This window comes from Aethalodelphis obliquidens, unplaced genomic scaffold, assembly GCF_003676395.1.
Source record: "Aethalodelphis obliquidens isolate GAN/ISIS:26980383/991018 unplaced genomic scaffold, ASM367639v1 scaffold5, whole genome shotgun sequence".
Classification (NCBI taxonomy): Eukaryota; Metazoa; Chordata; class Mammalia; order Artiodactyla; family Delphinidae; genus Aethalodelphis; species Aethalodelphis obliquidens.
Window position 1 is genome coordinate 58,637,074 of NW_020837949.1, and position 14,382 is coordinate 58,651,455.

The 14,382-nt window shown below is 39.7% G+C and overlaps 1 protein-coding gene across 2 annotated transcripts in view; it reads left to right on the top strand.

The window, feature by feature from the left end:
* The window catches only part of DYNC1I1 (dynein cytoplasmic 1 intermediate chain 1), a 345,033-nt gene that overhangs the window by 59,952 nt on the left and 270,699 nt on the right, over positions 1–14,382 (top strand). Inside the window, exon 5 of one of the 2 annotated variants that reach the window (XM_027102495.1) lies at positions 7,069–7,128. The exons of the other annotated variant lie outside the window; for it this stretch is intronic. Within the exon in view, the coding sequence (XP_026958296.1) occupies positions 7,069–7,128 (60 nt within the window). The remainder of the gene's footprint in view (positions 1–7,068; positions 7,129–14,382) is intronic. 2 annotated transcript variants of the gene reach the window in all.

Consider the following 14,382-nt stretch of genomic DNA (forward strand, 5'->3'; position numbering starts at 1 on the left):
TATTTCTCCGTTCTTGTCTCATAGAGAGACAAGTTATTTGTGAATGAGGTTATTGAGGACAAATATATTTAGAGAGCAAGGCCTTTGAGCTGGGCCTTAAATAGTGCCTATGCTTTGGACAAGTAGAGGTGGGAGAAAGGACATTCCAGATAATGGGAGAGGCAAAAACAAAGGAAAATGGTGGGGGAAGGAAGAGTATGGGATGTAGAATGCATGTGAAGGAGGCAGTATGAAAAGAGATCAGAGTCTGGGGGGCAAGTATGGCCTTGGAGATAGTTCGGATTCCTGGCTTCCATATCTGGTGGCTATCTATTGAATTTACATGGCAGCTTATTAAAAACACAGATACCTAGGGCACAGGTCTGAGTTGAGATCTGGGCCACTGCATTTTTATAATGCTTTCAAGATTTGCAGACGAGTTTGGGGGAACCATTGGTCTGATAAAAAGGACCGAAGGTCTGAATGAGGACTGTGGCGATAGAGAAGGAAAGGAAAGACAGATGAGACAAGGAAGGGTGAAATGGCTTTGGTGTTACAGATGGATATGTCCAAAAAGCATGTGAAAAGGTGGGACTTGGAGTTCAAGGGTGATGAGGACGTTGGGGTTATTTTTTGCTGAAGCTATATGGACATCTTTGGGATCACCTACAGTTAGAGCATAGAGGTGAGGGGAGAAGAAATAATCCTGGTTGGGGAATGTCTGTCTTTACGGGGATGGACAGAATGACCCTTCCAAAGTTACAGTGAGAGAGGAGGAAAAGAAACAAGATTTTTAGGGTCAGGAAGACTAACAGAAATAACATGCTATGAAGGAGAAACTAGTCACCAGAATCATAGAGATCAAGGCTGAGAAAGAAGAATTAGCCTTGGGATTTGATAATTTGGAGGTCATTGTTATCATCATCGTCATCATTTTTGTTATTATTGCTTGTGTTATTTTATTTCCGTAGGCTGAGTTCCTGGAAGTGAAACGAGTCCTGGAGTAATTCTGTGTTTATGATTCTTGCTCCATATTGGCATATTGCTTTCCCAAAGAACTGTACTAATTTAAAATGCCACCAGCAGTATATGAGCGTGCCCCAGCCGCATTGAATACTATCATTACAAATGACAGTTCTTTACTACTGCCTTCCAAGTATTTATCAGACATCTCTTTCTTATAACCAAAACCAAAAAAAAAAATGTAAGAGCAAAGATATTCTTTAAGGGAAGAATATTAAGGCTGTCTACTCTGGAGTCTAAAAAAGATGGGAAGAAGAAACCACTAACTTGCTGCTGAACAGGAAGAAATTAACGACTCATCAGAGAACAAGGTTACACAAAACAGACATCATGTCTTTTACTCCTAAGTTATACTTTGAGCAGAGGGCCAGGGATTGTTTTGTTTTGTTTGTTTCGTTTGAATTTTCACTTCCCTCTATCTAATAAACTGAAACTGAGCAAATAATACTGGGCCAATGTAGGGAGAATTTTATTAAGAAGCTGGATAGTGACGAATTGTTAAAAGGTTTAAAATATAAAGTTCTGTTAGTCTTTTCATAGGTCACGGTGAGTTTGAAGAATTTTGGCGTTTCGCTTATTCTTTTTTAAAGAAATATTGAAAAACAAATTTTCCCCAAATTATAAACTAACTGTTACATGGTAGGCCTTTTTAGATGAGATGCCAGAGCCTACATTGTGTGGCATGTTTAGGATCAAATAGGTGAATGATTATTTTCCATGGTGTGGGAAGCTCCTGTACCTAGAATTTTGAAACAAAGTTAGGAAATGTGACCTTAAACGGTGTGTCCAGAACTGCCGATCCAACCATGGGACCATAGAGCCATGATGATGCCAGATTAGGTAAGGAATTATTGGGTTATTCAGGATCTGGGCAAATTGCAGGTTCCACATGAAAGAGATCCTCCCTTGGGCCCTCAGAGAGCTAACCTAAGACATCAACGTACAATTGATCAGAGCAGACAAATACAGTTCTTAAAAATAAGCAAACAAAACCAAGATGGTTTCCCAGACAGGAACACTGAACAAAATCTGATTGACAGAATTAAAGAAAGATTACATTCATCAAAACAGGTTCTGTTGGTGATCCCAAGAAATTGGGGGAAATGGAGGCTCTGGCAGAAGTGAGGGAGGTATGTCTAGTGTTGCTGAAGAATGTGGACATGGGCGTAGGACAGGGAGAAGCCGTAATAGTTAAACGTTCAGCTTCACGTGTTCTAATTCTGAAGATGCTGCTAAAGTTGCCTGGCTTCCCAGGAAGCTGGTCTTCAAGGGGAGAAGACTTTGTCAGGCTTGTATAATTGCTCAGCCTGGCAGTCAGTTATTGTTCTCATGACAGATTGGTACATTGGCATCTAAAGTACAACTTACTAGATCTAGAAGTCTTATTAGAGCTAGTAGACTAACTCAGCTGCCTAAAATAAACAAGGCACTGATGAAAAATGAGTTTATGTCCCAGTCCTGCTCCATCTTTCAGAAACCCGGTCGAATGGAATCTCTGATCTTTTCAAGAGGGAAGGTGTCTCCCTGCTCTGGCCTCCAAAGGATAATGAAAGTGTAGTCCAGTGCCTGGCTGGCTGGGACAGAATAAACACTCATTGAAAGGAAATCATAGCTATCATTAGTATTAATCTTTCTTATGGCATTTACTTATTTTTTTCAGCTAACGTTGACTGAAACTTTAAACTTTGCCAGGCCCTGGGCAAGTGATTGGAACTACTTTTTTCCTTGTATATATTATCAGTATGCATATCATTAGGTATAACTATTCATAGGTCTCATTCCTTTACTAAAATGTAAGATTCTTAAGTGCAAGTCCCATGTCCCACAGCATGACTGTGGTGCTTACAGGGCTTGTTTTACTTTCTGCCTTGTTCCGCGAAACTATTTATATGTTTTATCTCCCCATAAGAGTTGCAGTTTCCTTAGGAGTTCTTTTAATCCTCTAGCACAGTAGTTTACATATTAGGCTCTTAATAGGAATTTATTGAACAATTAAATGAATATTTTTATAAAAATATTCTGTCCCTGCATGCATTGATTGGTCCATTCCAGAGAGGACTGATAACTAGAACTAATTACTGTAGTAAACAGGGTGATTTCTGTATGAAAATACTTTGTGATAATATATTAAGTTCACATATATTTACTTACAATTTTACTACTTCTTTCATTTAAAAAATAAACTACCTGGCAAGATTTCAAACTGTCCAAGAAGCTGTGGGGAAACCATCATTTTACTTTCAATGATACAGTAAGTTGATGATAAGATGGTTAAAAAGTAAGAACTATGTCAGTTGGTTAAAGAAAAGTTTTCCAGCTGGAGAAGAGAAAGCAGAAAGGCAGTTTAATAGTCATCTGACATTTTAACATATCAGGCAGAAAAGAACCCTAAAGGGCCTCTAGGCCTGCACCCTCCTTTTGCTAAGGACAGCAGCCTTTCCTGATGACACACAGTGGAGCTGAGCCCAGAACACAAGCCAGGACCCCTAGGCTGAGGTGAGGCCCTCTCCAAGGTGCTGCTGTCTACAGGGAAGTTTTTCTGCAAGTTTGCACAGAAGGAATTCAGCAAACATTTAATACACATTCCTAGGCTACCCTCAGAAACACATTATTTATTCAGGGTACTGACTTCAAGTTCCTTTTCAAAGAAAAAATGCATTCTGCGTAAGTCTGACCACTCCACAGATAATAATGGGAAAAATGAGAAGAAAATTTAGCACACTTGATAGCATCCTCGGCTTGACTCCTTACCACACTGCTCGTTACTGGCAACGACGATGATTTCTTTTACTGGGGAACACATGCGTGACTGGGGTAGAGGGCAGGACTGTTGTGGGTTAGTGCCAGAGACCTCCTTTGTTGTTCTGGCTGAGTAAAATGCAAACTCCACGCTGCTAATCGGTGGACTTCTGAAGTGAGTGATTCGAGAGAATCATCGTTTTTACTTCTTTAAGGATACAGTGAGTTCAGGTGAGCCGTCGGATAAATAACAGAATAGCTGTGACCACCTGGGAGCTGCCACATTCTTCACCTGCCTAGGAGGAACGAGAAAAGGCCAATAAAATCGTCCCATCAGAAACCTGAGGGCAAAGGAGCTGATCCCGTTCCTTATGAGGGAGTGTTTCTCACAGTGATCCAGAGCCAGAGGCTGCTCCTCTGTCTGTAGCCAAAGAAATATCCATAAAGATAAAAGGTTTGATCCCCAGTGATACGTGAACAGCAAGGACGAATCACTGTAATGGATTCGGTTACTTCCCCGATTTGAAAGGAGGTGACGGAATCAGCGTGCAGAGCCAGGGAGAGTTGCTTTCCTTGGACAGAGAATGAGTGCAGAGCAGTAGTTTTCACCGCTGGCTGCACATGCGAATCACCTGGAGAGTTTAAAAAAATCCAGATGCCTGGGTCCCACCAGAGACATTCTGATTTAATTGGTTTGAAAATGGCCTGGGCCTTAGGCCAGTCTTGAGTTAATCACTGGTTTAGATACTGATGTATTTGAGGATCAGTGATGCTTTCTGCCCGCTGACTAATGGAAGCAATAGTCTAGCCCCGTCATTCTCTAAAGGTGGTTTCAGGGTCAGCTGTTAGCATTACCTGGGAACTTGTTAGAAATACAGATTCTCAGGCCCCACCCCAGAACTACTGAAACCAAAACTCCTGGGCTAGAGGATCAGCATCTGTTTTTGTTTTTTTTTTTTTTTTTTGCGGTATGCGGGCCTCTCAATGTTGTGGCCTCTCCCGTTGCGGAGCACAGGCTCCGGACGCGCAGGCTTAGCGGCCATGGCTCACGGGCCCAGCCGCTCCCGCAGCATGTGGGATCTTCCTGGACCGGGGCACGAACCCGTGTCCCCTGCATCGGCAGGTGGACTTTCAACCACTGCGCCACCAGGGAAGCCCAGCATCTGTATTTTAACAATCCCTCCAGGTTATTCTGATCCATGTTAGAATTTGAAAACTACTGATCTAAGTCCAGACCTTGCTACTCGAAATGTGGTCCACAGACCAGCAGCATCTGCATCCCTTGGAGCTGTTAGAAATGTAGAATCTCAGGCCACCCCAGACCTACTAAATCAGAATCTGCATTTTTAACAATGTTCCCAGATATCTGTGCATTAAAGTTTGAGAAGCATTGGTCTAAGAAACAATGGCCAATTTGTGTTCTCACTTCAGCTGTCATCTTTCAGTGCATTTAGGTAAGAGGACAAGAGCATGACCAGAATAAGGGAAGCTATGAAACTGCATTCCAATACCTCTACAGGAGGAGCTTAGGTGGGATCTTTACATGCGTGGGGCACTGACTCAAAGAAACATTGGGAGTAGTTACAGTGGATGTGGTATAGTAAGAGCAGCTACGGATTATCAAATAATTACTTTGTATTTTATAGGTATAATTGCATGTAGTCCCTATAGAAATCCAGAGAGAGTCCATCCATCCATCCATTCATTCAAGTAATACTGTATTATATAAACGTGTATGCCACGCATGGGTCTAGGCATATATCCCTATAATGTAGAGATATAGCTGCTCCTGTCATTACGAGGCTTAAGTCCAGAGTTAAACAACAAACAGTCATAAATAAACTGATGTATAATAAAATCATAGGTGAAGATACTCTATGAAGAAAGTAAAGCAGGATAAGAGAACGGGATGAAGGGTGACAAGGAAGTGTTGCTTGGGGTAGCGTGGTGAGAGAAGGAAAGCCTCTCTGGGCAGGTGACATTTGAGCCAAAAGACAGAAACAAGCAAAGGCATGAGCCACACAGCTCTTTGGGGGAAGAACATCAGGGAAGACACAGTGAGGGAGGGGGCAGCACTTAGAGATAAATTGGGGAGATAGCTACAAGCCAGGTCATGAATTGTCTCATAAGTCATGGGAAATCCTCACAGACAAGGAAACTGAGCAGGGCTTCTCAGACTTCAAGGTGCCCACAAATCACATCACCTGGGGCCTTATTACACTGTAGCGTGGAGTCAGTGAGTCTGGGTGAGACCCGAGTCTTGGCATTTCCAACAAACTCCCTGAGACGTTCATGCTCCTGGTCTGTGGGCCACACTCAGAGCAAGTAAAAGGGTGAAGGGGTTGAGAACATAAGCAACACGTCCAATGTCACACAGCTGGTAAGTCCCAGAGGCACAATTTGAGTCTCAGATGCCTGACCCCAAAGTCCCTACTGTCCATTGGTTGTCTACCAGGTAACTTTATGCCTGACTCACCTGTAACTACTTAACGTGCAGGGACTTTAAAGGTCCTGCCTGAGAAAGGTCCTTGTGTGCAGTCTGTTCATGGAAGAGCTACTTATCTCCTTTTATGTGATGGAGAAATAACAAGGGAAATTGATAATTATTGGTAACCTTGGTAACTATTGATACTTCGTGCTATCTCTTGTGAAATATTTAGAAGGTGTAAGATATCCCTGGCATCTTCAGAGACAAATGGTATTATTGTTGGTCACCATCTTGGTGTGATATATAAATAAAAAACAACAAAATACCCATGAGCCTCGAAATCTAATGCGTTGTATTTGCAGTAACTGACCCGAGGAAGCCAGTTATTCTCCTGGTTCTGCAGTCGTGTTCTACCTGGGCAGACTTCCCCAGATGCTCCTGCTGTGGCCCATTCGAACCCTTGCATTTGATTCTCATCATTGCATGGGAGATGCTTGTTGCTCCCAGGTGTGACTGGGCTCTGGGGTATACATGAAGCAGTTTACATGCTGAAATCAGTCAGGCTCCAGTGTAGAATGAAACAAAAGCAAAAAGGGTGTGTGTGAGTGGATGCATATTTGAATATTTAGCTCTGGGCTTCCTTCCATGAAAACAACCATAGCTTCCAATATCAAACAGTTGCTCAAAGGAAAGGACAGCCCCTCACTTTCTCTTGTCAATTGATATTCACGGGGTCTTCCTGGCTCCTGGGGGTTGCCAGGGTGACAAAGTGGGGAGATGTTCTGTGTATACATTGTATATGCCATTGCCTTGATGAATGACATGGTTTGGTTTGGTTTGTTTCCCTCCCCTTTTGTTAATTCTCTGTGTTCTTTTTTTCCTTTGTGCTGCACGATTAGGACCCTGCAGTGGGACACAGACCCCTCAGTGCTCCAGCTGCAGTCAGACTCAGAACTTGGGTATATGTCTGCTCTTTTGTTACTCCTTTTATTATTTCTTTGCTACAGTTGTGTTGAAATGCTGGAGCTGTTGTTGCTCTGGCTTTTTCCCTCTTTGTTGAATTTCCAGTTTGATAAGTTTATTTCCTTCTGTTAGTTTTCCTTATGAAGTTATGCTTTGAAGAAAGTCTCTTTGTGGAAAACACCACAAAAAGATGGCTTTTGATCTCCCCTTCTAATTCCTATGATTGCAAAACAGCCCTCCCCCAAAACAAAAATGACAAACATATCCCCACACCTCTGCTGCAAGGTGGGGCACGCAAGTTCTGTGACGGCAGAGATGATTAACTTAATCCTAACCATCCTCCCCTTGACTAACAAGTTACCTTAAGTTAATCCTTGTCTAAAATCAGTATGAAAATGTTGTATCTTGTTTCCTTTTCACTTTTCGGGGACTCACAGTTAGCATTTAATTTGAATCAAGTTTGAATGTGTAAAGATTCCTGTTAAAGAAACAGCAGATTTGTTCAATGCCTCAGTATTAAGAAATGTCAAATATTTGATGATGGGTAATGTCTCCTGCATCCTAAAGATCATTTTTTTTCAAGTGGAAGTTGTGTTAAAAGGTAGCTTCAGAATTGAAAAGTCATCCACAAAGAATAAAACACACAGGCATTTCCTAGAAACGTAGTTTATTTGTCTTATAGGGTTGGAGTTAGCTTATATTCACACTTGAGATATTTCCAGTGGGGTGCTTGTCCTAGCTGTGCTCAAGCTCAGGAGCACCGACTGTGTGCTGCTCCTTTCAGCTTGCTCTGGTGAATTCAGATCAGCCCGAAACCAGCCACGGTGAGGGTATTTACACCACAAAAAGTGGCAAATGCTGCAAACCAGGGCTTGCTCCCTTTCCCTCAAGCCAGTTATTGAACATGTACCAACACGCCACTGGGTACCTCAGTATGTGAAAAATTTTATTACAGTATTTTCTGAAGCTATTACGTTTCTTTCTAAATACAACCTAATGAATCCTGAAGTGGGTGTTTATTTATTTATTATTTATTTTGAATTTCTGAGATTCCTGGGCATGTATCTATGGGTTTCTATCAATTTCAGTGCCTACTGTAGGCGTTCAAGGTTGAAGGGTCTCTATATGTTAGGTTAAATGCCATCTGCCTGTGTCCTTCTATGTATGCAAAAGTTCTCTGCAGACTCACAACACTGCTAAGGCAAGGTAATATCCTAACACTTCAGGTAACTACACTTTTTTTTAACACTACTAAATTTCTGGCTATTTAGTTATGTAGTTCATTGTATGTTTTATTTCCATTTGTATTATTTAAATAACCAAGAAGTATGGCTTAAATCATGGTAAAAAACCCTGAATACATAGTATGTTACTATTCAGGAGAATTTCAGACTGTAGTTCTTCAATATTTCATTGTGTTTTTTTCTAAAAAAAGGGCTAGAACTGGCAGAGACTTTACCTTATGCACTTAAATTAACAGATTTTTTAGACAGATTGTGACACTGGTAAATTACACTTGCTTGCGTGGAACAGTTAGGAATTTTCCTATTTATATCTGTTTTCCCGGCAAAAACTCAGTTTTTTTTTTGTGAAGTTTTTTTTTAATGAAGTTTTTTTATGAAGTTTACCTCAGGCGACAAGAGTTTTCTAGTGACAGTTTTATTTCCTCTTCTTGCTCTTTGGCATGGGGTTAACGGGCTCTGTCATTTGATTTTTTTTAACACCTTTATTGAAGTATGATTAATATTAAAGAAATGACACACATTTAAAGTATTCAAATTGATAAATTTTAATGTATACACATTCATAAAATTATCACCACAATCACGATAATAAGCATATTCATCATCCCCCAAAAGTTTTCTCCTGTGCCTTTTTCATCCTCGCTCCTGCTTCTCTCCACCCCCCAAACAACTGATATGCTTTCTGTCACTGTCCATTACTTTACATTTCCTAGAATGTTATATAATGAAATCATGCAGTAGGTACTCTTTTGACTGACTTCTTTTACTCAGAATAATTATGTCAAGACTCATTCATGTAGGTGTGTATCAGCAGTTGATTCCTTATTTTTGTTGACTAGTTCATTGTATGGACATACCACAGTTTGTTTATCCGGTCCCTTTTTTTTCTTTTTTTAACATCTTTATTGGAGTATAGTTGCTTTACATTGTTGTGTTAGTTGCTGCTGTATAAAAAAGTGAATCAGCTATATGTATACATATGTCCCCATATCCCCTCCCTCTTGCGTCTCCCTCCCACCCTCCCTCTCCCACCTCTCTAGGTGGTCACAAAGCACAAGCTGATCTCTCTTTGCTATGCAGCTGCTTCCCACTAGCTATCTGTTTTACATTTGGTAGTGTATATAAGTCCATGCCACTCTCTCACTTCGTCCCAGCTTACTCTTCCCCCTACCCATGTCCTCAAGTCCATTCTCTATGTCTGCGTCTTTATTCCTGTCCTGCCCCTAGGTTCTTCAGAGCCTTTTTTTTTTTTTAAGATTCCATATATACGTGTTACCATACGGTATTTGTTTTTCTCTTTCTGACTTACTTCACTCTGTGTGACAGACTCTAGGTCCATCCACCTCACTACAAATAACTCAATTTGTTTCTTTTTATGGCTGAGTAATATTCCATTGTATATATGTGCCACATTTTCTTTATATATTCATCTGTTGACGGACACTTAGGTTGCTTCCGTGTCCTGGCTACTGTAAATGGTGCCGCAGTGAACATTGTGGTACATGACTCTTTTTGAATTATGGTTTTCTCAGGGTATATGCCCAGTAGTGGGATTGCTGGGTCATATGGTAGTTCTATTTGTAGTTTTTTAAGGAACCTCCATACTGTTCTCCATAGTGGCTGTACCAATTTACATTCCCACCAACAGTGCAAGAGGGTTCCCTTTTCTTCACACCCTCTCCAGCATTTATTGTTTGTAGATTTTTTGGTGATGGCCATTCTGACCGGTGTGAGGTGATACCTCATTGTAGTTTTGATTTGCATTTCTCTAATGATTAGTGATGTTGAGTATTCTTTCATGTGTTTGTTAGAAATCTGCATGTCTTCTTTGGAGAAATGTCTATTTAGGTCTTCTGCCCGTTTTTGGATTGGGTTGTTTGTGTTTTTGATATTGAGCTGCTTGTATATTTTGGAGATTAATCCTTTGTCAGTTGCTTCATTTGCAAATATTTTCTCCCATTCTTAGGGTTGTCTTTTGGTCTTGTTTATGGTTTCCTTTGCTGTGCAAAAGCTTTTACGTTTCATTAGGTCCCATTTGTTTATTTTTTGTTTTTATTTCCATTACTCTAGAAGGTGGGTCAAAAAGGATCTTGCTGTGATTTATGTCATAGGGTGTTCTGCCTATGTTTTTCTCTCAGAGTTTTATAGTGTCTGGTCTTACATTTAGGTCTTTAATCCATTTTGAGTTTACATTTGTGTATGGTGTTAGAAAGGGATCTAATTTCATTCTTTTACATGTAGCTGTCCAGTTTTCCCAGCACCACTTATTGAAGAGGCTGTCTTTTCTCCACTGTATATTCTTGCCTCCTTTATCAAAGGTAAGATAAGGTGACCATATGTGTGTGGGTTTATCTCTGGGCTTTCTATCCTGTTCCATTGATCTATATTTCTGTTTTTGTGTCAGTACCATAATGTCTTGATTACTGTAGCTTTGTAGTATAGTCTGAAGTCAGGGAGCCTGATTCCTTCAGCTCCGTTTTTGTTTCTCAAGATTGCTTTGGCTCTTTGGGGTCTTTTGCATTTCCATAGAAATTGTGAAATTTTTTGTTCTAATTCTGTGAAAAATGCCAGTGGTAGTTTGATAGGGATTGCATTGAATCTGTAGATTGCTTTGAGTAGTATAGTCATTTTCACAATGTTGATTCTTCCAATCCAAGAACATGGTATATCTCTCCATGTGTTTGTATCATCTTTAATTTCTTTCATCAGTGTCTTATAGTTTTCTGCACACAGGTTTTTTGTCTCCTTAGGTAGGTTTATTCCTACATATTTTATTCTTTTTGTTGCAGTGGTGAATGGGAGTGTTTCCTAAATTTTGCTTTCAGATTTTTCATTATTAGTGTAAAGGAATGCAAGAAATTTCTGTGCATTAATTTTGTATCCTGCAACTTTACCAAATTCATTGATTAGCTCTAGTAGTTTTCAGGTAGCATCTTTACAATTCTCTATGTATAGTATCATGTCATCTGCAAACAGTGACAGTTTTACTTCTTCTTTTCTGATTTGGATTCCTTTTATTTCTTTTTTGTCTTTCATTGCTGTGGCTAAAACTTCCAAAACTTTGTTGAATAATAGTGGTGAGAGTGGGCAACCTTGTCTTGATCCTGCTCTTAGTGGAAATGGTTTCAGTTTTTCACCATTGAGAATGATGTTGGCTCTGGGTTTGTCATATATGGCTTTCATTATGTTGAGGTAAGGTCTGTCTGTGCCTACTTTCTGTAGAGTTCTTACCATAAATGGGTGTTGAATTTTGTCAAAAGCTCTTTCTGCATCTATTGAGATGATCATATGGTTTTTATCCTTCAATTTGTTAATATGGTGTATCACGTTGATTGATTTGCGTATATTGAAGAATCCTTGCATTACTAGGATAAACCCCACTTGATCATGGTGTGTAACCCTTTTAATGTGCTGTTGGATTCTGTTTGCTAGTATTTTGTTGAGGATTTTTACACCTATGTTCGTCAGTGATATTGGCCTATAGTTTTCTTTTTTTTTAACATCTTTGTCTGGTTTTGGTATCAGGGTGATGGTGACCTTGTAGAATGAGTTTGGGAGTGTTCCTCCCTCTGCTATATTTTGGAGGAGTTTGAGAAGGATAGGTGTTAGCTCTTCTCTAAATGTTTGATAGAATTCACCTGTGAATCCATCTGGTCCTGGGCTTTTGTTTGTTGGAAGATTTTTAATCACAGTTTCAATTTCAGTGCTGTGATTCCTCTGTTGGATTTTCTGTTTCTTCCTGGTTCAGTCTTGGGAGGTTGTGCTTTTCTAAGAATTTGTCCATTTCTTCCAGGTTGTCCATTTTCTTGGCATAGAGTTGCTTGTAGTAATCTCTCATGATCCTTTGTATTTCTGCAGTGTCAGTTGTTACTTCTCCTTTTTCATTTCTAATTCTGTTGATCTGAGTCTTCTCCTTTTTTTTCTTGAGTCTGGCTAATGGTTTATCAATTTTGTTTATCTTCTCAAAGAACCAGCTTTTAGTTTTATGGATCTTTCCTACATTTCTTTTTCATTTATTTCTGATCTGATCTTTATGATTTCTTTCCTTCTGCTAACTTTGGGGTTTTTTTGTTCTTCTTTCTCTAATTGCTTTAGGTGTAAGGTTAGGTTGTTTATTTGAGATTTTTTGTGCTTCTTGAGGTAGGATTGTATTGCTAAAAACTTCCGTCTTAGAACTGCTTTTGCTGCATTCCATAGGTTTTGGGTTGTCGTGTTTTCATTGTCATTTGTTTCTAGGTATTTTTTAACTTCCTCTTTGATTTCTCCAGTTATCTCTTGGTTATTTAGTAGCATATTGTTTAGCCTCCATATGTTTGTATTTCTTAAAGTTTTTTTTCCTGTAATTGACATCTAGTCTCATAGTGTTGTGGTTGGAAAAGATACTTGATACGACTTCAATTTTCTTTTCTTTTTTAAAATTATTTATTTATTTATTTTTGGCTGTGTTGGGTCTTCATTGCTGTGTGCGAGCTTTCTCTAGTTGTGGAGAGCAGGGGCTACTCTTTGTTGCAGTGCGTGGGCTTCTCATTGCAGTGGCTTCTCTTGTTGCAGAGCATGGGCTCTAGGCGTGCAGGCTTCAGTAGTCGTGACGTGCAGGCTCAGTAGTTGTAGCTTGCGGACTCTGTAGCGCAGGCTCAGTAGTTGTGGCACATGGACTTAGTTGCTCTGCAGCATGTGGAATCTTCCTGAACCAGGGCTCGAACGCATGTCCCCTGCATTGGCAGGTGGATTCTTAACCATTGTGCCACAAGGGAAGTCCAATTTCAATCTTCTTAAATTTAGCAAGGCTTGATTTGTGACCCAAGATATGACCTATCCTGGAGAATGTTCCCTGAGCACTTGAGAAGAAAGTGTATTCTGTTGTTTTTGGATGGAATGTCCTGTAAATATCAATTAAGTCCATCTTGTTTAATGTATCATTTAAAGCTTGTGTTTCCTTATTTATTTTCATTTTGGATGATCTGTCCATTGGTGAAAGTGGGGTGTTAAAGTCCCCTACTATGAATGTGTTACTGTCGATTTCCCCTTTTATGGCTGTTATTATTTGCCTTATGTATTGAGGTGCTCCTATGTTGGGTGCATAAATATTTACAATTGTTATATCCTCTTCTTGGATTGATCATTATGTAGTGTCCTTCTTTGTCTCTTGTAACATTCTTTATTTTAAAGTCTATTTTATCTGATATGAGAATTGCTACTCCAGCTTTCTTTTGATTTCCATTTTCATGGAATACCGTTTTCCATCCCCTTACTTTCAGTCTGCATGTGTCCCTAGGTCTGAAGTGGGTCTCTTGTAGACAGCATATATATGGATCTTGTTTTTGTATCCATTCATCCAGTCTGTGTCTTTTGGATGGAGCATCTAATCGATTTACATTTAAGGTAATTATTGATGTGTATGTTCCTATTACCTTTTTCTTAATTGCTTTGGGTTTGATTTTGTAGGTCTTTTCCTTCTCTTGTGTTTCCTGCCTAGAGAAGTTCCTTTACTATTTGTTATAAAGCTAGTTTGGTGGTGCTGAATTCTCTTAGCTTTTGCTTGTCTGTAAAGGTTTTAATTTCTCCATTGAATCTGAATGAGATCCTTGCTGGGTAGAGTAATCTTGGTTGTCGGTTTTTCTTCTTCATCACTTTAAATAATGTCCTGCTAGTCCCTTCTGGCTTGCAGAGTTTCTGCTGAAAGATCAGCTGTTAACCTTATCGGGATTCCCTTGTATGTTATTTGTTGCTTTTCCCTTGCTGCTTTTAATATTTTTCTTTGTATTTAATTTTTGATAGTTTGATTAATATGTGTCTTGGCATGTTTCTCCTTAGATTTATCCTGTATGGGACTCTCTGTGCTTCCTGGACTTGACTGACTATTTCCTTTCCCATATTAGGGAAGTTTTCAACTATAATCTCTTCAAATATTGTCTCAGTCCCTTTCTTTTTCTCTTCTTCTTCTAGGACCCCTATAATTTGAATGTTGTTGCAGTTATTGTTGCCCCAGAGGTCTCTGAGACTGTC